The 20,394-nt window shown below is 41.7% G+C and overlaps 1 protein-coding gene across 5 annotated transcripts in view; it reads left to right on the forward strand.

Annotated features, from left to right (window-relative positions):
- Nucleotides 1-20,394, forward strand: part of ryr3 (ryanodine receptor 3) — a 75,045-nt gene that overhangs the window by 52,997 nt on the left and 1,654 nt on the right. For 3 of the 5 annotated variants that reach the window (XM_029002218.1, XM_029002219.1, XM_029002216.1), the window contains 48 exons: nt 85-174; nt 487-624; nt 727-789; nt 1,267-1,342; nt 1,501-1,624; nt 2,606-2,721; nt 3,085-3,152; nt 3,239-3,360; nt 3,513-3,562; nt 3,700-3,760; nt 4,198-4,433; nt 4,517-4,598; nt 4,978-5,108; nt 5,342-5,659; nt 6,039-6,279; nt 6,669-6,756; nt 6,835-6,927; nt 7,200-7,370; nt 7,571-7,630; nt 7,720-7,854; nt 8,606-8,718; nt 9,505-9,601; nt 11,585-11,697; nt 11,789-11,840; nt 12,092-12,145; nt 12,219-12,318; nt 12,817-12,896; nt 13,127-13,203; nt 13,315-13,388; nt 14,791-14,871; nt 14,974-15,062; nt 15,150-15,278; nt 15,377-15,481; nt 15,577-15,658; nt 15,740-17,025; nt 17,118-17,161; nt 17,254-17,422; nt 17,497-17,583; nt 17,673-17,870; nt 17,966-18,096; nt 18,377-18,419; nt 18,615-18,742; nt 18,828-18,888; nt 18,975-19,121; nt 19,205-19,339; nt 19,428-19,584; nt 19,947-20,011; nt 20,098-20,198. In XM_029002218.1, the coding sequence (XP_028858051.1) occupies nt 85-174; nt 487-624; nt 727-789; nt 1,267-1,342; nt 1,501-1,624; nt 2,606-2,721; nt 3,085-3,152; nt 3,239-3,360; nt 3,513-3,562; nt 3,700-3,760; nt 4,198-4,433; nt 4,517-4,598; nt 4,978-5,108; nt 5,342-5,659; nt 6,039-6,279; nt 6,669-6,756; nt 6,835-6,927; nt 7,200-7,370; nt 7,571-7,630; nt 7,720-7,854; nt 8,606-8,718; nt 9,505-9,601; nt 11,585-11,697; nt 11,789-11,840; nt 12,092-12,145; nt 12,219-12,318; nt 12,817-12,896; nt 13,127-13,203; nt 13,315-13,388; nt 14,791-14,871; nt 14,974-15,062; nt 15,150-15,278; nt 15,377-15,481; nt 15,577-15,658; nt 15,740-17,025; nt 17,118-17,161; nt 17,254-17,422; nt 17,497-17,583; nt 17,673-17,870; nt 17,966-18,096; nt 18,377-18,419; nt 18,615-18,742; nt 18,828-18,888; nt 18,975-19,121; nt 19,205-19,339; nt 19,428-19,584; nt 19,947-20,011; nt 20,098-20,198 (6,461 nt within the window). Of the gene's footprint in view, nt 1-84; nt 175-486; nt 625-726; nt 790-1,266; nt 1,343-1,500; nt 1,625-2,605; nt 2,722-3,084; nt 3,153-3,238; nt 3,361-3,512; nt 3,563-3,699; nt 3,761-4,197; nt 4,434-4,516; nt 4,599-4,977; nt 5,109-5,341; nt 5,660-6,038; nt 6,280-6,668; nt 6,757-6,834; nt 6,928-7,199; nt 7,371-7,570; nt 7,631-7,719; nt 7,855-8,605; nt 8,719-9,504; nt 9,602-11,584; nt 11,698-11,788; nt 11,841-12,091; nt 12,146-12,218; nt 12,319-12,816; nt 12,897-13,126; nt 13,204-13,314; nt 13,389-14,196; nt 14,215-14,790; nt 14,872-14,973; nt 15,063-15,149; nt 15,279-15,376; nt 15,482-15,576; nt 15,659-15,739; nt 17,026-17,117; nt 17,162-17,253; nt 17,423-17,496; nt 17,584-17,672; nt 17,871-17,965; nt 18,097-18,376; nt 18,420-18,614; nt 18,743-18,827; nt 18,889-18,974; nt 19,122-19,204; nt 19,340-19,427; nt 19,585-19,946; nt 20,012-20,097; nt 20,199-20,394 lie in introns of all 5 variants that reach the window. The other 2 variants (XM_029002217.1, XM_029002215.1) reach the window with 1 other exon arrangement.

Genomic DNA, 20,394 nt, shown 5'->3' on the forward strand with positions numbered 1-20,394 from the left:
AACGCATCAGCAGAAGCAGATGCCTCACCAAAGCAAATGCCCCATTTTAAACCTGACCAGGATGGATGTCCCTTCGTCCTCTAGATGGCTCAGGGCTGGATGTTTGGAGAGAAGGTGGACAACGAATCCAAAGTCCACCCTCTTCTGCAGCCATATAAATCCCTGAGTGAGAAGGTACTGTTCCATCTAAACATTCTTTTTCCTGTGAAGTTCTAGCACCAAATCCGGTCTCCAGGGTGTATTTAAACTAACCAACAAAAATCAATTAACGAACACTTCATAATACATATTCATAGTTAGGTAGAAGGTAGTACCACTAGATGAGTCTAGATGAATAATCATTTTAAAATGTTGCCCTGTTCAATACCAGTTTATTTTATTACATATTAACAAAAGACTGATCTAAAACTTAAATTAAGATAGGCCAGTAAAAAAAAAAATCTTATAACCTTGAACATAAAACTGAAAAAATGTGTTTGTGTTTAGGAGCGGGAGACGTATCGTTACCCAGTAAAAGAGTCTCTGAAAAGCATGCTTGCTCTGGGCTGGAATATTGAGAGGACCAAAGAGGGAGAGGCCTTGTTCCAACAACGGGAGAGCGAGAAGCAACGCAAGACTTCAGAGGTGCTCCCTGTGTGCCTCTGCTGAACAAGCTCTTTTGTCTTCACTGTCTTTTACGTTCGCCGTGGCACAGTTTATTCTTGTTTATGTGTTGCGTTCCTGCAGACTGGTGGATACACCCCGGCGCCTATTGACATGGGGAATGTGATTCTGTCTCGGGAGATCCAGGTGGGGTCTTTCATGTAAATGTATTGGAAATGTATGTTCAGTTTAGTTAGTTATGGTACACAGCAGCAGATGACTGCAAATTTTTTCTTTCAAATTTTATTTGTCACATACATAGTCATACACGGTATGATATGCAGTGATATGCAGTGAAATATACAGACCACAGTATTGCAAATATTGTAAGTATACAATGAACCAAACCAAACATAACCAAATATTGCACTTTTTTGTCTTTAACTTAAAACAGAAAATATGTGTAACAGAATTGTAAGTGCATTGTATACTAATAGAAACAAGAGTGTCTCTACTGTACTGAAGTAGTTGTACTTGTGGCTTGTGACAGTTGTTACAAGGTATCTAAGTGGCCAGTTAGCATATGCATGTATGCAGTAATGTACTAATGGTATTCCATTAATATGTAACTAATAATCACTAAATAGATGCACATTGTCCTCAAAATCCCAAACTCAAATACAGGGAATGGTGGAGATCGTGGCCGAAAATTACCACAACATTTGGGCCAAGAAGAAGAAGTCTGAGCTGCAAAGCAAAGGTACTGTTGATGATGGTCAAGATGATGGTCATATGATGTAATCAAGAAGCATTGTAAGCAGCATTGTGGATTTTGGCCTAATGACAAATGTTTTGTGATGGGAGTATGAGGGCTGACCAACTCATGCATGTGACTTAACATCATTCATGATCCCTCAGGGGGTGGCACCCACCCACTGCTGGTGCCCTACGACACGCTGACAGCCAAAGAGAAGTTCCGGGATCGAGAGAAGGCACAGGATCTTTTTAAATTTTTACAGTTTAATGGCTATGCTGTATTGAGGTAGGACAACAACTGGACTACTAATGTTTTTACAATGCTGTTACTGTTAATGTATGGTTATAGTATGGATTTTCTATTGAAGTTTTATATAACACAACTTCATTTAGTGATATATTTAATCAAATACTGATTGCAGCTATGCAGGGCTGACAGTGCCAAAATTAAGTAAATACATAAATACATAATGAATTATTTAATATAGTTAAATTAAGGAGTTAATTCAATAATACCAAATATTATTAAATAATTAAATGTGTCATATTTAATTTGGGCACATTCTGCGCATGATGAATTACTTATCATAGACCTGTCAGTCTGACTTATCAAACTAAGATTATCTAGCCTGATCTTGTACAGATGATTAGGATGAATGGACTGAGGCTGTGTCCTTTCCAACATGGCACTACATTTCATGGGTGATTTTCCATCAGAATTGGAAAGAGACATTGTAGCATGAGCTGACTTTATCTAAGCAGAGGTTGCTGAATCTGAATATGTAGCAGTAAAAAAAAGTTTAATGATTTAGTTCCGCACCTTATGGCCAATATCTTGAATTGTAGCATCCATGAATGGTAGTGCCAAGGTAGTGCAATAGACTGGTTGGATCAGTCCCACCCACTTCCTTTGATGGGTCAGTCAGATTTTTCCTGTTTATAATTCCTGTGATAGTGATGATTTTCCATTTTAAATAATTAATGACACATTTTAATGATTTAATTTTGCCACCAATAACCCTCCCTTATCAAAGGATTATTTGATTCTTGAAAAAAAAATTAAATTATGTATATGTGTGTGTGTGTGTGTGTGTTCCTGATGTATGAAAAGTACATTGATTCTAAGCCTATAAGTCATTCTCTTTGGACAAAGACAATGTCCCTCCTGTATAATGTAACCATCTCAATTACATACATATAGGCAGTAGTAATGCAATAAACATTTATTTAGGGAGTGATATAATGATGTGGTTTTATTGTTCTACAGGGGTCTGAAGGATATGGAACAGGACTCATCCTCAATGGAAAAACGCTTTGCCTACAAGTTCTTGAAGCGTCTCCTAAGCTACGTGGACTCTGCTCAGGAGTTTATCGCTCACCTGGGTATATTTCTAATAAACAAAATAGATGATAACATTGATTATTGGTTTATTTACATTACAGCAATGCAAAAATATTAAGTGTGACAGATTACTTAAGTTTGGATGCACTGAAAAAGTAAGTCGTAGCTGTTGATTGTTTCATGTCTTTTTTCTCATTACAGTAGTTCAGTAGCTCTTTTAAACAAAGCTGTGTTATTTATGCTTATGAGTAAATAGTTTTTTTATTTCACTATAATGCTACTGACACTGTTTGGTTCATTCACATTATGGCAATGCTTTAATAATAGGTGTGACAGATTCATAAATTTTTTTTAGTGTTCACTTTATTCAGTGTACTGTGAATATGTTTGTTTTTTTCTCCCAGAGGCTATGGCTTCCAGTGGCAAAACTGATAAATCCCCCCATGAGCAGGAGATTAAGTTCTTTGCCAAAGTAAAGCATCCACCACAATTTCTTTAAATATATGTTCAAATAAGATGCAATTGTTCAAGACACTTCTATTTCCCATTATGCTTTAGGTTCTCCTGCCCCTGATAGATCAGTACTTCAAGAACCACTGCCTTTACTTCCTGTCTTCACCCAGCCAGAACTTAAGCAGCAGTGGCTATGCCTCCAACAAAGAGAAGGAGATGATCACCAGGTAATTACCCATTAAACCACGGTGTCTATAGAAACCTTCATCTTTTTCCATCTGCAACTTTTTTTTAACCCCTTCTTGCTGTCATCCTGGCACCTGTGAACTCCTTATCTGTACCGGCCTTTGCTGTAAATTACTTCTCGTCTTTCCTCTAGTCTTTTCTATAAGCTGGCAGCCCTTGTCAGACACAGGATTTCTCTCTTTGGTAAGATAATAGGCTGCCTGCGTCCGCCTGAATTCTCTTTTCTGCATGGATTTTTCTGCATTTTTCTGCAATTTTTTGGGGCTGGAAGGGATGGGGGGTCCAAACCAATCTTGTGCAAATGTAACGTGTGTTAATAGGGAGTGACTCTGCTACCATGGTGAGCTGTCTGCACATCCTGGCTCAGTCCCTGGACTTTAGGTAAGATCTGATTCCATCATTTTGTGGATGATTTGAGTATTTAGTTCACTTTGGTGGAGACCCTTAGGAATGTTTAATGGCTGCAAATCCATTGTGTTCAACATGATGATCAGCTCAACCAAATTTCACCTTTCTGGTGAAAGGAGGATTAAGTCCAGCCAATTTTATTCTGTTTTGACTTTTGAAGCCTTCCAAACTGTTAAGGTTTCATTATTCAATAATTGGTATAAACTTTAGCTAGTTGTATTGCAGTATTAAATGTTTTCATGGTTTACCAGTTTTAGTCAATGGAAACTTTTGGAACTCTATATATTTTTCACAAAAATGTTACTGTGGTTTTAAGATTTTTTTTGCTTTGTTTGTGGTTTAAGATGCACTTAGAATCCTCTCTGGATTATTGGGCTGTACAACATTTGAATGTTTACATTTTCTCACAGAACTGTGATGAAGTCGGGCTCTGAGCTGGTGAAGGCTGGGGTGAGAACCTTCTTCGAGAACGCCGCAGAGGACCTGGAGAAAACGCTGGAGAACCTTAAACTCGGCAAGCTGACCCAGCGTAGCCAGATGAAGGGTGTGTCGCAGATCATCAACTACACCACGGTGGCCCTGCTGCCCATACTCACTCCCCTTTTCAAGCACGTGATCGAGTACCAGTTTGGAGCAGATCTATTGTGTATGTCTTTTGGTTCAACTCATTATGGATAATTGAAAGGAAAATGTGCAGATCACATTCTAATCTGGGGGTTTCCTACTCAGTGGATGATGTGCAGCTCTCCTGTTATCGCATCCTGACCAGCCTCTACTCTTTGGGCACTTGCAAGAACACTTATGTTGAGAGGTATGTGACATCCACCCTGCTACTTCTAATAATTCAGAAATTTCGAATCCGAGTGAAAGGCCTGTATATGGTTTAATTTTGTTGTGTGTGTCTTTTCAGAAACAAATCAAAATTATTTATTACCATCTCTTAAAATAATCTGGCTGGATAGCAAATTCACCCTGGCCCACATCTGACACTAATGTGGCCCTGATTTGCCTTCACTGAATTTCAAAACCGCACAAAAAGTCAATAGGTCCTCTAAAATCTGTTCCTAAAAATATAATATTATGTGCCAATCAGTAATCAATACATCAGAATCTAATGACTTTCTGACTTTCTGACACTGCCATGCTCCTCAAAAAAAAAAAAGATTGCGTGTGATTTCCTTTCTCTGCAGGCTTCTTCCAGTCTTGGGCGAGTGTTTGTCTACCGTGGTGGGGGCCATGCCAGTAGCCTTCCTGGAGCCAAACTTGAACATGCACAACCCCCGCTCCGTCTTCAACACCAAGACCCCGAGGGAGAGAGCCAGTACGTCCGCCCCGGCCGCCAGTGCAATTTTCCTTCACATCACTTAGTGAAACATCTGAGGCAGGAGAAGTGCAGCTTCAGGAATAAATTCACATACGCTTCTACTACTCCTTGATTAGATTGGTGTAGAAATGTAGTATGGATTTGGTGGTGTTTTGTGGTGGTGCACATCCCTGTGCAAGTTGCTTTGAAGACTTCTGGAAAATAAAATGGCCTAAAATCTTTCTGCTCAGTCTTAAGCATGCCAGACACGGTGGAGGAGATGTGTCATGAGATGCCCCGTCTGGACGGACTAATAAAGGACATCAGTGACGTGTCCGAGACCGGCGCGCGCTACACAGACATGCCCCAGGTGATCGAGGTCATGCTGCCCATGCTGTGCACCTATCTGTCATGCTGGTGGGAGAAAGGACCGGAGAATTCGGACAGCGGGGTCAGCTGCTGCACCACGGTCACATCGGACCACCTCAGCCTCATCCTGGGCAGCATTCTCAAGATCCTCAACAACAACCTGGGCGTGGACGATGCTCCATGGATGAAGAGGGTTGCAGGTCAATAAACTGTGAATACCGAATATTTAAGTGTTTTTTTTCTGGTCACCCTTAAGAAATGTCTTGGTTTTATCCTTTGAATATTCAATATTCAATTCTTAGACATCAAAATATGTCAGTTCTAAACTTCCTTTTTTAAGTGGATTTATTCCTTCAGATTGATTGAGTAATGAGTTCCAATAACAATATATAGCACTATATTAATATGTAGAGTACATTTGTGTACATTATTATGAGTAAGATGCTTTTAATAACAATGTTTGAGCGAGTATAACACCTCTGGACTAATTTGTAAAAATGTTTGTTGTACATTTAAAAAATTATATTCAGGCATTTATTTCAAAAAAGTTTCTCCTCTCATTGTGGTATTGACATGCAGTGTTCAGCCAGCCCATCATCAGCAAAGCCGGGCCAGACCTTCTGAAGAGTCACTTCCTGCCCACCCTGGAGAAGATGAAGAAGAAAACCATGAAGGTTGTTGCAGAGGAAGAGTTGCTGCGCTCCGACCTTAAGGGGGACAACCAGGAGGCCGAGCTGCAGATCCTGGATGAGTTTGCAGTGCTCTGTAGAGACTTGTATGGATTCTACCCCATGCTCATCCGCTACGTGGACAACAACAGGTGAAAGCAGCCTAGCTAGCATAATAACTTTTGTCAATGATTTTGGTGTTTTTTACTGAATGCAATCTGATACCGTTGATACCTTGAATTTCCTGTTAAATAGTTTCTAATTGACAAGTACTTATTTGTATGCATTTTATATGACTGGTTTTCATACATCAGTAACCACACTTGATTGTTGCTAAAAATGTCAGTGTATTCAGCTATATATTTCATGATGATACTCTATAGAAGAAAATAGGTACTAGAATGATCTGACACACCACTTTATACACTTTTTATGTATACAACTTGTGTGTATGTATGGCATTTCTGTGTATGTATGCCTATATATTTTTAAAATAATTTGAATCAAATAAAAAGAGCAATGGGTGTTATATATTACCCAGGTCACGGTGGTTGAAGGAACCAGATGCTGAATCCACCATGCTTTTCAATATGGTGGCTGAGATCTTCATTCTCTGGTGTAAATCACACGTGAGTTCAAACACGCTTCATCAAACCCTAAACTCAGGAAGAGGTTCGTGTCTTATATAAACCTTTCTTCAAATGCAGAATTTCAAACGGGAGGAGCAGAACTTTGTGGTTCAGAATGAAGTCAACAACCTGGACTTCCTCACTGGGGATAACAAGACTAAAATGGCGAAGGTAAGCAGACTGGAAGGTCTTTCTCCTGTACTATCAGTTCGTCTTCAGAAAGCATGGCGATATCTTCCTGCTGGAACCGTGGAGATCGCCATGTGGAGTGATTCATTTTCCTCAGGTTCCCTCCTGGCAACTAACAATCTATTACAGAGGCCATCAGTCTCTCTCTCTTCCACCATAATTTTTAATTTATTAATGCAGCACCATTACGCATTACTTCATTATCCACTACATATATTACACATAATTAAATAATTTGTTCATGTCTTTACCAGTCTGGAGGACATGATCAGGAGAGGAGGCACAAGAAGAGAAGAGGCGAGCTGTACTCCGTCCAGACCTCCCTCATTGTTGCTGCCCTGAAGAAGATGCTGCCCATTGGCCTCAACATGTGCACCCCAGGAGACCAGGAGCTCATCTCTCTGGCCAAGATCCGTTACAGCCTGGTGAGAATCTATCCCCTTCTATCCTTTTTTGTTGTTTCCATTTAAAATTTTATTCTGTTTATAGGATATCTGAAACCCTTTAACCCTATTCCCATTGCCCTCTACTACCATCTATTTGGGATCCTCTATAATTGCAACTTCAAATTACTGACAATGAATGATATTTTATCTCTAATTCATTTTCATTCTAATGATAACAGAAAGATACGGACGATGAGGTGAAGGACCAGCTGAGATCCAATCTTCACCTTCAGGAGAAGGTACGGTTGAATGAAGCCCATTCATGGTGTCATGGGGCCACTTGTTTAAGACGGCTAGTAAATTGGTGGAGCTTTGTTTGTACCTACAGTCAGATGACCCGGCTGTGCAGTGGCAGCTAAATCTGTACAGGGATGTGGTGGTAAAGAATGAAGAGAGTCCAGACCCCGAGCACACTGTGGAGCGGGTGCAGGGCATCTCCGCCGCCCTGTTTCATCTGGACCAGGTCAGCATCACCTACCTTTCATCTCCATTGACAACATCAACCACTGAATGGCTCTGCTTAAGTAACTATAAAGCTTTTTTTAGATCAGTGAAAAGTCCTGTGACTGCCTTACTAGTGTCTCTCAATATATAAGAATATAATGAAAAAGGTCAAAGGTCATTGAAAAGCTAAGCGATTACCCTTTAGCCGCACCAATTATCAACTGGTTTCATGAACATGTAAGGTGGACATTTTGGTATTGTGTATATTTTGAAAATATTCATATTTAATTAATATAGTGAATGAGGTTTACTTTTTTAAACAAAATCATGAAAACAAATGACCCTTGACACAATATTATTAATTTTATGGATAGTATTTCTAAAATCTATGACCTACGAAACCATGGTGAGCAAAATTTGTTGTCTGTTATAGAGGAATTTTGATTTGCTAAAATACCCGACAGTTACAATGTTGCAATGTAATGATGCAATAATATTACTCTGACACATCTCTGCGATGTCAGTCTGCCTTATTATATTGTTTATGATTGCTTGATTGACACTGCATAGCAACCACTGGAGCAGAGGTGAACTATGTCATCATGAAAGATGAATCTGAAGTGTCTCAGCAAGGGGAATTCATTATTATTACATTATATTAACAACAAGCATGAATGTACACTCTTGAGACCGCAGCACTCAACCAATCTCGTGGTATTGCATGACCTTGTGTCGTGGCCACCCTACATTTCAAGGAATTGTAATTCCAGGTGGAGCTGCCACTGAGGAACAAGAAGTGCGTCGTCCAGAAACTTCTCTCCAAGCAGCGCAAGCGTGCAGTGGTGGCCTGTTTCCGCATGGCCCCTCTCTACAACCTGCCCAGGTACAGTCCATCGCCACAAAACAGTCGCGATTAACCTCCGCAAAATACTGTAAAGAGCTGACCTTTATTCAATTTGCCAGTGGCTTGAACTCCAAACATTGAATTACTCTGGCTATCCATCAAGGTGAAAAGCTAAGAGAATGATTGCAGTGTTCTTTTTTCTCTCCTTTCCTTGACGTCTCTTATTTGATTTTCCACAGTTAAGGGTAGTTATCCTGCCTCCACATAACCAAACACATCTCATCGGCCCTGGCCCAGGCTTAATGTACTGTCTCCCAGTGACGTCAGTGTGGACATGGCCTCTCTGTTCATATCCCTAAACTGTCTTCCTCTTTTGTTGTCTCTGCAAAACACCCCCGCTGTCCTTCAGATACAAAAATAATAATTACTTCCTGAATGGCTATCGATACGTATGGCTGGAAAAGTTGTACCAAACCTCCAGCTTTGACCGTCTGTTCTCCATGCTTACGGTAATGTGAGATCTGAACGAACTCATGACCCCAACCACGCCATCCTCCATACCTCAAGCATTCCGTGTACACTGCAACTCTGATTGGTCAGTCGCCTCTCACTAGTGGAAGTGTGTATTGAGTGGTAATGAGTGCAGCGGTTAGCTGTGACGGTTTGGGTTCTTTAAGTGACCAGTGAGATGATGCAGTGAAGGTCCTCCACCACTCACCCCACCGAATGCTGCCTCCTGTTCCCATCTCCTCCATCCCAACACTGCCCCATTCTGCTGGCCGGACCTGATGTGACCTAACCCTCCCTCCCTTCGCTCCTCCTCAGGCATCGCTCAATTAACCTCTTCTTCACGACCTATCAGAGATTTTGGATAGAGGCAGAGGAGTACTTTTTTGAGGAGAAGCTAGTGCAGGACCTGGCCGTAAGTACCGGGCGCTCGCCGGCGCGCCCCGTGCCTTGTGGGCCGCCTGGCGCCGCACCCACCGCTGAATGCCCTGTGAGCACGATACCCGCAGAGGCACGGAGCTGCGTGATCTCGGTCCGCCTGATGTCCTCTTCGGCCACGTTTCGCTCTGGCTGTGTGGCCCACTGCCAAACGACGCTCGTCCGGGGCCTGCATGAGTGTGCGCCGCGTGTTGCCCCTTCGCTACTCACTAGAAAAGCTGTTTATCTCTGCGCTTCGGTAAGAGGGGCTCAGCGTCCCCCTATCTTTGCCGGTCTGCCTAACTGTTTTGGTGTCGTCTCTCTCTTTCTCGTAAGTCTCGTAACGTAATGTGCAGTGCGTGGCATGTTCACGTCATCTAGAAACCATAAACCCAGCCAGGTTAACCAGCAGTGATGGAACCTTTCAAAGGAGTCATGAAATCCTTTGAAGTCTGTGTAAAGGAAATTCTGAGATTTGTTGAGGAATACCTTAAACACATTAGAACTTTTCTGGGCGATGATGCACTGGAGCCACTACATAGCATTATCACTGTATTTAACAGCTAGATGACATTCCCATCAGTTATTATACCAGATGTAATATTCGACCCATTTTTTTAGCTAGCTGTGCTTTCATCCCGTATCTTCCCTGGATGCCAGGATGTCTGTTGTGATTGTTGCAAGTTAAACAAGAAATAAAAATATATGTATATATACATTTAGTTCTGTGAATGATGACAGCACAGGTACACATGCACACTTACATTCGTGCCATTTATCAGACTCCCTTATCCAGAGACTCTCAGGGTTAAGTGTCTTAACACAATGGTAGTAAGTGGGGTTTGAACCTGTTTCTGGTTCATAGGCGAGTGTGTTCATGTGTCAACTGTGTTACTGACAGGCCAGCAAAAAAAAATTAGATCACACTGCATATATTAATTTTACTTTTATGCTGTGTATAAAAAAAATAGGCTGGTGTGTTGCATGTGAAATTCAATTTATGCAAAGGAAGTAGTTGTGTGGGTGGGGGGGCACAGAGGTTCGTGAAAATTTCACTTGTGCTTTTTTTTACTAGCACGAATATACGTGTAGATGCATATGATGCGACAAATGTTTCATCACCCAGACAAGTCTAAAAACCCTTCCAGTTATATTCATGGGAAAGAGGAGATCTGGTCACCCATCTGGTCACTATGCTAACTCTTCACCACTATTTATCAGCTTAAAGTAACATACGAAAATCATTACGCAAATCAACACGCAAATCAACACTAAATATTGCAAACAACCGTTTACTCACCCGAAGGTGCATCAGTTTTTCTGGTTGAACAAACTGATTAACAGTTATAACAGAGCGGAGAAAGGGACATAGATAATTTTCTACAGGTAGCAATTTTATTACACTATTAGCCCATTTATTTCAGTTGAAATCACACACGCTTTACACAGACTTTCATGTCCAAATATACCCCAAACTTCCCAATTATACAGAAATTGTAATGGCTTTGTAGGGCTTATATTACCAATTAGCTATTAGCATTGAAACCTCATTGGCTCTGTGTCTGTGTTGTCATACCAACATGCATGCCCATTCTCTCACCCCCTCACAGCTAAAGTTTCTGTCCTAAACCACCAAGAAGCTGACCCCAACTCACCTCCTTCCCTCGGAACAAGGTCCAATACTGGACCACCACATTCAAGCAGCGCTCACTTCCAATCACTCATCTCAGCATGCCACGTAGACAACATTTCTGTTCCTGGTGTGAGAGTGTGATGTGTATGTGTGCATGTCTGGTTATTAAGTGTGGCCCTCAGCGATGTGAAGCTGAACAAAAATACCCAACAGCTTTAAACAATGTTCTCATCAAGTTCTAATGACAGAAGATATCTTGGATCACAATGGTGATGGCATCATGTCATCATGTCTAGGGTTTGGTGTGTGCGATCAGTGTCTTGATATGTATCATTGGCGTTTTTGCAGAAAACCCCTATGACTGTGGTAGAGGAGGAAGAGGAGGAGGTGGCTGAGGTTCAGCCAGACCCTCTTCATCAGCTCATCCTCCACTTCAGCCACAATGCTCTGACCGAGAGGAGGTGAGCGACACCAGACACCATTATAAGGCTACAGGGTGCCCTAATAATAAATGTGAGGTTAAAGACCACTATACTGTCAATTCTTTCGTAGCTACCTGGAAGAAGATCCTTTGTATATTGCATATGCAGACATGATGGCAAAGGTAAAGGTCATCATGCTTATTTGTTGGTTATTTTCTGCATGTATCGTATATATTCATACCATGAAACCTAATAAAATACTGATTAGATTAGAGTTGACATAGACAGTTTTTTTCCTTAAAAAAGATACATTAGAGACATTCCTTGTGTAATCAATTCATATAAGAACTTGTAGGGGTGTTGGTGACATACCCCTACATACATATACCATTATCAGCTCATTCAGCATTCAACTGGATTTTATACTCTCTAGAGCTGTGCTGAAGATGAGGAGGAGGAGGAGGAAGAAGTTGCAAAGAGCTTTGAGGTTTGTGCCCTTTTATGATGGCATGGTGCTGTAAAATTGACTCCCATTTCATACTGATATCTTGCCACCACAGGAGAAGGAAATGGAGAAGCAGAAGATCCTGTACCAGCAGGCCAGACTGCACGCCCGCGGGGCAGCCGAGATGGTGCTGCAGATGATCAGTGCCAGCAAAGGTGAATTATAGTGTAGTGTCATGTTGGTTTGACATGGTGAGGAAGGAGATCTGGAACGATGTCTGGACATGGCGAGAAAGAAGGACGCATATGCACACACTGCTCCCCGGGCGCTTGTCATGGCTGCCCACTGCCCACTCAGGGTGATGGGTTAAATGCAGAGGACAAATTTCACTGTGTGCACCGTGTGCTGTGTTGCTGTGTATCACATGTGACAATCACTTCAAAAGGTCACGAAATAGGGGTTTAATACATGGTGAACAAGAAAGGGGAGACATCAAGTAACAATGACCCGACGGCAAACAGACACGAACAGGGCAGCTTAAATCAGGCAGACACAGGGGAACACAATCAGGAAACATAATAACACAGAACGAATATGAAACTCCAGTTCGAACTCCGGATCTAGAGTAGCCCCTGACACTGTTCTTTTTTAGAACCATGTAACCATGGAGAAAGAATACAGTCTAATCTACATCATATCTACATTTTTTTTAGGTCGCCTCGGCCCAATGGTAACTGGTACACTTAAACTGGGAATCTCCATCCTTAATGGTGGGAATGTGCTTGTCCAGCAGGTACAGTATTACCAATTTCATATTCCAAATCTGGATCTGATGGTGTTATCATCAAAATGTATTATTCAGTTGTTTGTGATTTGAGAGGATTTTTATGAAACAAAATTATTGCACTTAAAAAATGACATAACAAAAAATAAAAATTTCTTCCCATTCATCATGTCCCATCTGTCATGTCTGTCGATCAGTGGTTAGGACAGATGGATTTACTCAGACTCTTCTCTCTGTAGAAAATGCTGGACTACCTGAAAGAAAAAAGAGACGCTGGATTTTTCAAAAGTCTCTCTGGACTAATGATGTCTTGCAGGTACTTGCAGAGCATGGTGGAATGTCAAGGCTTGCGCCATACCATTAAATGATTATATGGCTGTAATGGCATCTGATAGTGTTCTGAATGCATTGACCCAATTTCTCCCAGTGTCCTGGACTTGAATGCATTTGAGAGGCAGAACAAAGCCGAAGGCCTCGGTATGGTTACTGAAGAAGGGTCAGGTAAGTGTGTGAGTGTGATTGTGCTAGTTTATACTGGTGTGTCCAAATATAATAAGGCTAATCAGGTGGGTTTGCTTGGGCAAGGTCTCATTCTTAGTCCTGCTGCTATTTAGTCTACAATAGACTTACGTATAATGTGGATGATTTTCTGGAAAATGTTAATAAATATTGAATTCATGTTTAGTGAGTGAATGCAGCCAGTGTATAAATTGAATAAGTCTGGTGTAAAATCACTTCTTCAACTGTAAAACTGAAATGATATAGTTTTCCTGTTGTACCGTTCACCACATTTCCTGCAAGTGAGCAAGGATGTTATTGTAAGATGCATGATTTCATGTATGACAATACATACAATAATAAAAGAATATGTTTTAAGGATCACAGAATTTGATCAGCACAGTCAGGTTTTACTGAGATCACTGCCTTTCATGAAATATACAAACTCGGGTCTTTCTTCAAGACTTCAAGACTTGTATTGTCATTGTACAGTTACCTGGACAATGAAATTATCTGAAATTAGATTTCTCCCCCATCACGTGAATACATTTAATCCCATCACTATGTGTTTATCAATGTTGAGCATAGCGAATAGCATCTACTTCAAAATTATCTGAATCGTGAGGTGGTCTTTACTTTAACTGCATGCATTTGTCTCCTTGTATTAGAAGTTACATCTCATGCCCTCTATCTCTGTTTCTCTCCCTCTGTCTGTCTCTGTCTCCTCTGCTCTGTTAAAAATCTCATCGTCTCCTTTGCTCATGTCTGCTTTTTGTCTGTCTCCCTATCATTTCAAACTTATGGACGGCAGTCAACGTGGGTGAGAAGGGTAAATACAGATCCAGATTCTCCATCTTATGCTTCTGCAATCATCTGGCATGCACCATTACATCATATCTTTGTTTTTGCCCATGCATGGAGACTTTTCATCTTTGCTAACCTTATATAAAGAGCCAGCGTGACAACCCCCCCCCCCCCCACACACACACACACACACTAAAACACGCTTTCTTTTGCGCTCAGGCCATTGTCATCCATTGACATTAACAGTACTAACCAAGTGTACCACTCTCAGAAAACTCCCATAAGAGTAATAACTGCTAAAGCGGGTTTACCTCAGGGCTTGGTTTTACAAAGGAAATGTGTACTTCAGAAGGTTCCAGAAATACTTGTCTATTTCTGTGCATTAAACACAGAGCGTTGTTTTTATTTTTACAGTCAGCACTTCGGATGTCGTGGCAGTCAAAAGTGCCTCAAATGTGCAGAGAAGCACATTAGCAAAAGCAAGTGGCAGAAGCTTTGTTAATCTTCTGTTTGCATGGTGTTCTGTTTTTTTTTTTTTGCAGGGGAATCTTGTTTTTTGATGGACGATAAATGTGTTAAGTTTTTTTACTGTTATTTAAAGGTTCCAAAGTTTTGCAGAATGATGAGTTCACCAAGGATCTGTTCAGGTTTTTGCAACTTCTATGTGAGGGCCACAACAATGGTAAGAATTTTTTTTAATCATGTAGAACAAGTGCATTTTTTTAATTAACCCCATTTTTTACTTTTATTGCTTTTGTCCAATCTAACCTCGTTTCATCCACAGATTTCCAGAACTTCCTACGAACCCAGACAGGAAACACCACCACTGTCAACATCATCATAAGCACAGTGGACTACCTGCTCCGTTTGCAGGTAAAATAGTGCCCTGGGTGGGATGTCTGAAGGACGTTTATGAATCTGACTGGTTTATTATTCTCCTGGCTTTTTTTTCATCCCAAGGAATCCATTAGTGATTTCTACTGGTATTACTCTGGGAAAGATGTCATGGACGAGCATGGACAGCACAACTTCTCCAAAGCCTTGGCTGTAGCGAAGCAGATCTTCAACTCGCTCACTGAGTACATCCAGGTAATGATGGCCTCTGGAGACAGCGCTGTTTAGAATATGATTATTTCTCGCCATTGTTTTTTCCTCTCCATGGTTACTGGCGTTTGCTCCTGCACCAGGGCCCTTGCATTGGGAATCAGCAGAGTTTGGCCCACAGCAGGCTGTGGGATGCAGTGGTTGGATTCCTACACGTATTCGCCAACATGCAGATGAAACTCTCACAGGTGTGGACTCTTTTCTTTCACCCATTTAAATATGATTCTAACAGTGGGAAGGCTGAAAAATCGTGGTTGTAGATAACCACAGGCTTCCTTGTCAGGATTCAAGCCAAATTGAGTTGTTAAAGGAGCTGATGGACCTGCAGAAAGATATGGTAGTTATGATGCTGTCTCTTCTTGAAGGTAGGAACCTCTCTGTCTTTGATTCTTGTTCATTTTATGGTCATACATGAAATCATGTATCTCACAATAATGTTCTTACAGGAAATGTGGTGAACGGAACAATAGGAAAACAGATGGTAGACACATTGGTGGAGTCCTCTAGCAATGTGGAGATGATCCTCAAGTTTTTTGATATGTTTCTCAAACTGAAAGACCTAACAACCTCAGACAACTTCAAGGAATACGATCCAGACCACAAAGGGATCATTTCCAAGAAGGAGTTCCAGAAAGCCATGGAGAGCCAGAAGCAGTACACACAGTCTGAAATTGAGTACCTACTCTCATGTGCAGAAGCAGATGAAAATGACATGATCAACTACGAGGAGTTTGTGGAGCGTTTCCACGAGCCAGCAAAAGACATTGGTTTCAACGTGGCTGTGCTGCTTACAAACCTCTCTGAGCACATGCCCCACGACTCTAGACTAGTCACCTTCCTTGACCTTGCCGAGAGCGTCCTCAGTTACTTTGAGCCATACCTGGGCCGCATTGAGATCATGGGCAGCTGCAAGAGGATTGAGAGGGTCTACTTCGAGATCAGTGAGTCGAGCAGAACACAGTGGGAGAAGCCACAGGTCAAAGAGTCCAAACGACAGTTCATCTTTGATGTGGTCAACGAGGGTGGAGAGAGCGAGAAGATGGAGATGTTTGTGAACTTTTGTGAAGACACCATTTTTGAAATGCAGCTGGCTTCTCAGATCTCTGAACCAGATGCAGTGGAGCGACCTGAGGAAGATGAAGATGACTCTCATGGCCTACTGGACGAGCTTGGAGAAGAAGAAGAATCTCTGGAGTCCATGTCCGCCTTCACAGCTGCATGTCACTCCATGAAGAAAAAAATGACCAATTTCCGCCAGATGCTGACCTTCAAGAGCATGCGTAAACAGTTTAAGAAGATAAAGAAGCTGACCATCAGAGAAATCATTACAGGCTTCTTCTCATTTTTCTGGATGCTCTTCATTGGATTCTTCAAGGGTATTTTTAGCCTGATTTTTGGCTTTTTCCATATTATTTGGTCCTCCATGTTTGGAGGAGGTCTGGTTGAGGGGGCAAAAAATATTAAGGTGACCGACATCCTGGGTAACATGCCTGATCCAACTCAATTCGGGATACATGGCGATGTGATGGAGGCGGAAAAGATTGACATCAATGAGATGGTTGCCTCCGTGGAGATGGTGCAGATGACGTCTGGAGAGAAAGTCGATACCGATCTGATGATTGAGCTCATGGGTGCTCCAACCAAAAAAGAGGGAAAGCATGGCATGGAGCCTGGGCTCGGCGACATCTCTGAGATCAAGACCACGGGGGCCCCGGTTCAAAAGAAGAGTCAGGTTTCTGATCTTGAACTTGTTTAACCTCAATTTCCACCCATCACCAAACTAGATTATATTCTATTAAAGCTTTGATTCTTGTTCTCTGATAGAAAAAAGTTGCTGAAGTTCCAGAATCAGAACCAGAGAAAGCTGAGTGAGTGCTACTTACGTTGTCAACCCTTTGGATAAAAATGTTTTTTATTGTATTCTATTTCCATCCTATGTTGAGACGTTGATGTTTTGTAGCACGGAGAACAGGGAGAAGGAGGACAAAGTGAAGGAAGAAGAGCCAGCACCCCCTGTGGTGGAAGAAAAACCACCTCCAAAATCCAAACGCGCCCCCCAGACAGAGAAAGTCCCTGCAATCATGGAAAGCTTATTTGCTGTACTGGAGGTCTACAAAACCAAGATGCTTGTAAGATGACCTACACAATTTTAAAACTCAGTAGAACATCATGTAGTTGACTTCAAATCTGTGCTTCTTTTCAGAACTACCTTGCTCGTAACTTCTACAACCTTCGTATGCTTGCCCTGTTTGTAGCTTTTGCCATCAACTTCATCCTGCTCTTCTACAAGGTACTTCCCTTGGAATGATATTAATGACCACATGGTGTAAATGGTGTAAACATTGTCGATATAGAGTGGTGGAATTTGTCCTTGTGAAGGTAACTGGCGAAAGCGATGATGATGAAGAAGATGACTCATGGGGCAACGGAGATGACGAAGAGGAAGATGATGATAGCGGTATGGAGTCTTTTGTCCTTCAGGAGAGCACAGGTTACATGGCGCCTACTCTTTGTTTCCTGGCTGTGCTGCACACCGTCATCTCCTTCTTGTGTGTGGTTGGATATTACTGCCTCAAGGTAAGTACAGTAAGATGGCACCATTTGTTTTTTTTGTTTTATTTTTGTAGATATGATTCATCTTCTGCCTTTCAACAATGGCCTCCATGTTGCAGGTGCCTCTGGTGGTGTTTAAAAGGGAGAAGGAGATTGCCCGAAACCTGGAGTTTGAGGGCATCTACATTACGGAGCAACCATCGGATGATGACATCAAAGGACAGTGGGATCGCTTGGTTATCAACACTCCGTAAGACAACCCGGTGCCATGTGGCATAATTTATGTTCTGTAGGAACACACTGACTAAAAACTAGTCAGAAGGTAGTTAGAAGGTTTCATGTAATTGCTTAGGAAACAGTGCACAAAGTTCCAACCTTTTAGAATACGGCAAATATGGGAAACATTCATGCCTCTCAATTATTTTTTCCCAAAGCTCCTCTGTTGAAAAATGTTAAAGTGAAGATGTCATCTGTCACATTTCCAATCGTGATATAACTGTTTAGTCAAAAAACTTTTCCTTCCCTCCCAGATCTTTCCCCAATAACTACTGGGACAAGTTTGTCAAAAGAAAGGTATGAGTTTGACTCATCATCACATTCAAAACATCTTTAGCAATAGCATCCGCTTTTATCTAAAGATAACAGCTCAGAAATACAAGTGCATTACCAATCTGATGACCAATCTCATGCTTTTAACTACTAAAGTGACACTTTGATGTTTTGGAGAGCGTCAACTTTCTCAGGAACTACACTGGACGTCTTTTTTAGGTCATTAATAAGTATGGAGATCTGTATGGGGCTGAGCGTATTGCTGAACTGCTGGGGCTGGACAAGAGTGCTCTGGATTTCGACCCCACCGTAGAGACCGTGGTAACGGAAGCTTCGCTTGTTTCTTGGTGAGCCGTGTACTTCCTTTAATCTAAAAAAAAAAAAAAAAAAAAACGTGAGCCTTTATTCTGAAATAGAAATGCTGTCTGGCAGGCTAAGCTCAATCGACACCAAGTACCACATCTGGAAAATGGGAGTCGTGCTAACCGACAACGTGAGTTTGTGCAATGAGTTCAACGATGGAAAAACGGATGGCTCAAGAGTCAAAAGTCACCTATAATTGGCCATTTTCTCTTGCAGTCTTATCTGTACCTGATCTGGTACACTACCATGTCCATTCTGGGCCACTACAACAACTTCTTCTTTGCTGCTCACTTGCTGGATATCGCCATGGGCTTTAAGACGCTGAGGACCATCCTGTCCTCTGTAACCCATAATGGAAAACAGGCAAGTGTGGACACTAGGGGGCAGTGGAGCATCGTTTCCAGCTTTTGAACACTCGTGATGAAGGACCGTTTGTGTGTGAGCAGCTGGTGTTGACCGTTGGCCTTTTGGCCGTGGTTGTGTACCTCTACACGGTGGTGGCCTTCAACTTCTTCCGCAAGTTCTACAACAAGAGCGAGGACGCAGATGAACCAGACATGAAATGTGATGACATGATGACCGTGAGTCACGCAAAAACACCAAAATGTCTGTGTGTTCGAAAAATGGCGGGCAAGTGCTAACACCTTTTTTACACGTCCCTGTCCCCAGTGCTACCTGTTCCACATGTACGTTGGCGTGAGGGCTGGCGGTGGCATCGGTGACGAGATCGAAGACCCAGCAGGAGACCCATACGAGCTGTACCGCATCCTCTTTGACATCACCTTCTTCTTCTTCGTTATTGTCATCCTACTGGCCATTATTCAAGGTGCATCATGTCTTCATTTCACTTGCTAACCATGTTAATTGTAGGCATGCATAAAATATGTCAGTTCATGGTCATTTTTGGTGTATTGGGTATATGGTTGGAAAAATGTGTGTGTATATATATATATAAAAATTATAGTATACTTTTAAATGTACAGGATATGTGTTAATGTTAAATTAACTCCACGCTGTATGGTATTAAATTACCATGTAGCATGAGCACCATAAACAGGCAGGGATCTACTCAGTAGAATATTCAGATATTATATCTACGGCTTGAAAATTTGTTTCAGGCCAACTCCCGTTATAGTCTAGATGTGCTTTCCATATGCCAACGTGTTCCAACCTGATTTCTCAAAACAGGTCTGATCATTGATGCCTTCGGTGAGCTGAGAGACCAGCAGGAGCAAGTGAAAGAAGATATGGAGGTTCGTGCAGCTCCGCGTCGGCTCCAGTTTCTCTCGAGTGCCGCGGGAACTGTGCAGAGTTAAAAACACGCTCTCCGTTTTTCCAGACCAAGTGCTTCATCTGTGGAATTGGAAATGACTACTTTGATAGGACGCCACATGGCTTTGAGACCCACACTCTTCAAGAGCACAATCTGGCTAACTACCTGTGAGCATTACACAACACTGCAAAAAAAAAGTTTTGAGAGACAGATTCCAATGATTCAGATTTTTTTTTTTATTTCACTGATTAAGTGATTACATCAATGTGAACAGAAACGGTACAGAACATTTATGCAACAATCACTTTTTAAAGCATTTTGCCCAATCATAATGTAACAATATGAAAGTGAAAAAGTGAAAGT

This window comes from Denticeps clupeoides, chromosome 14 (genome assembly GCF_900700375.1).
Source record: "Denticeps clupeoides chromosome 14, fDenClu1.1, whole genome shotgun sequence".
In the NCBI taxonomy this organism is placed as follows: domain Eukaryota; kingdom Metazoa; phylum Chordata; class Actinopteri; order Clupeiformes; family Denticipitidae; genus Denticeps; species Denticeps clupeoides.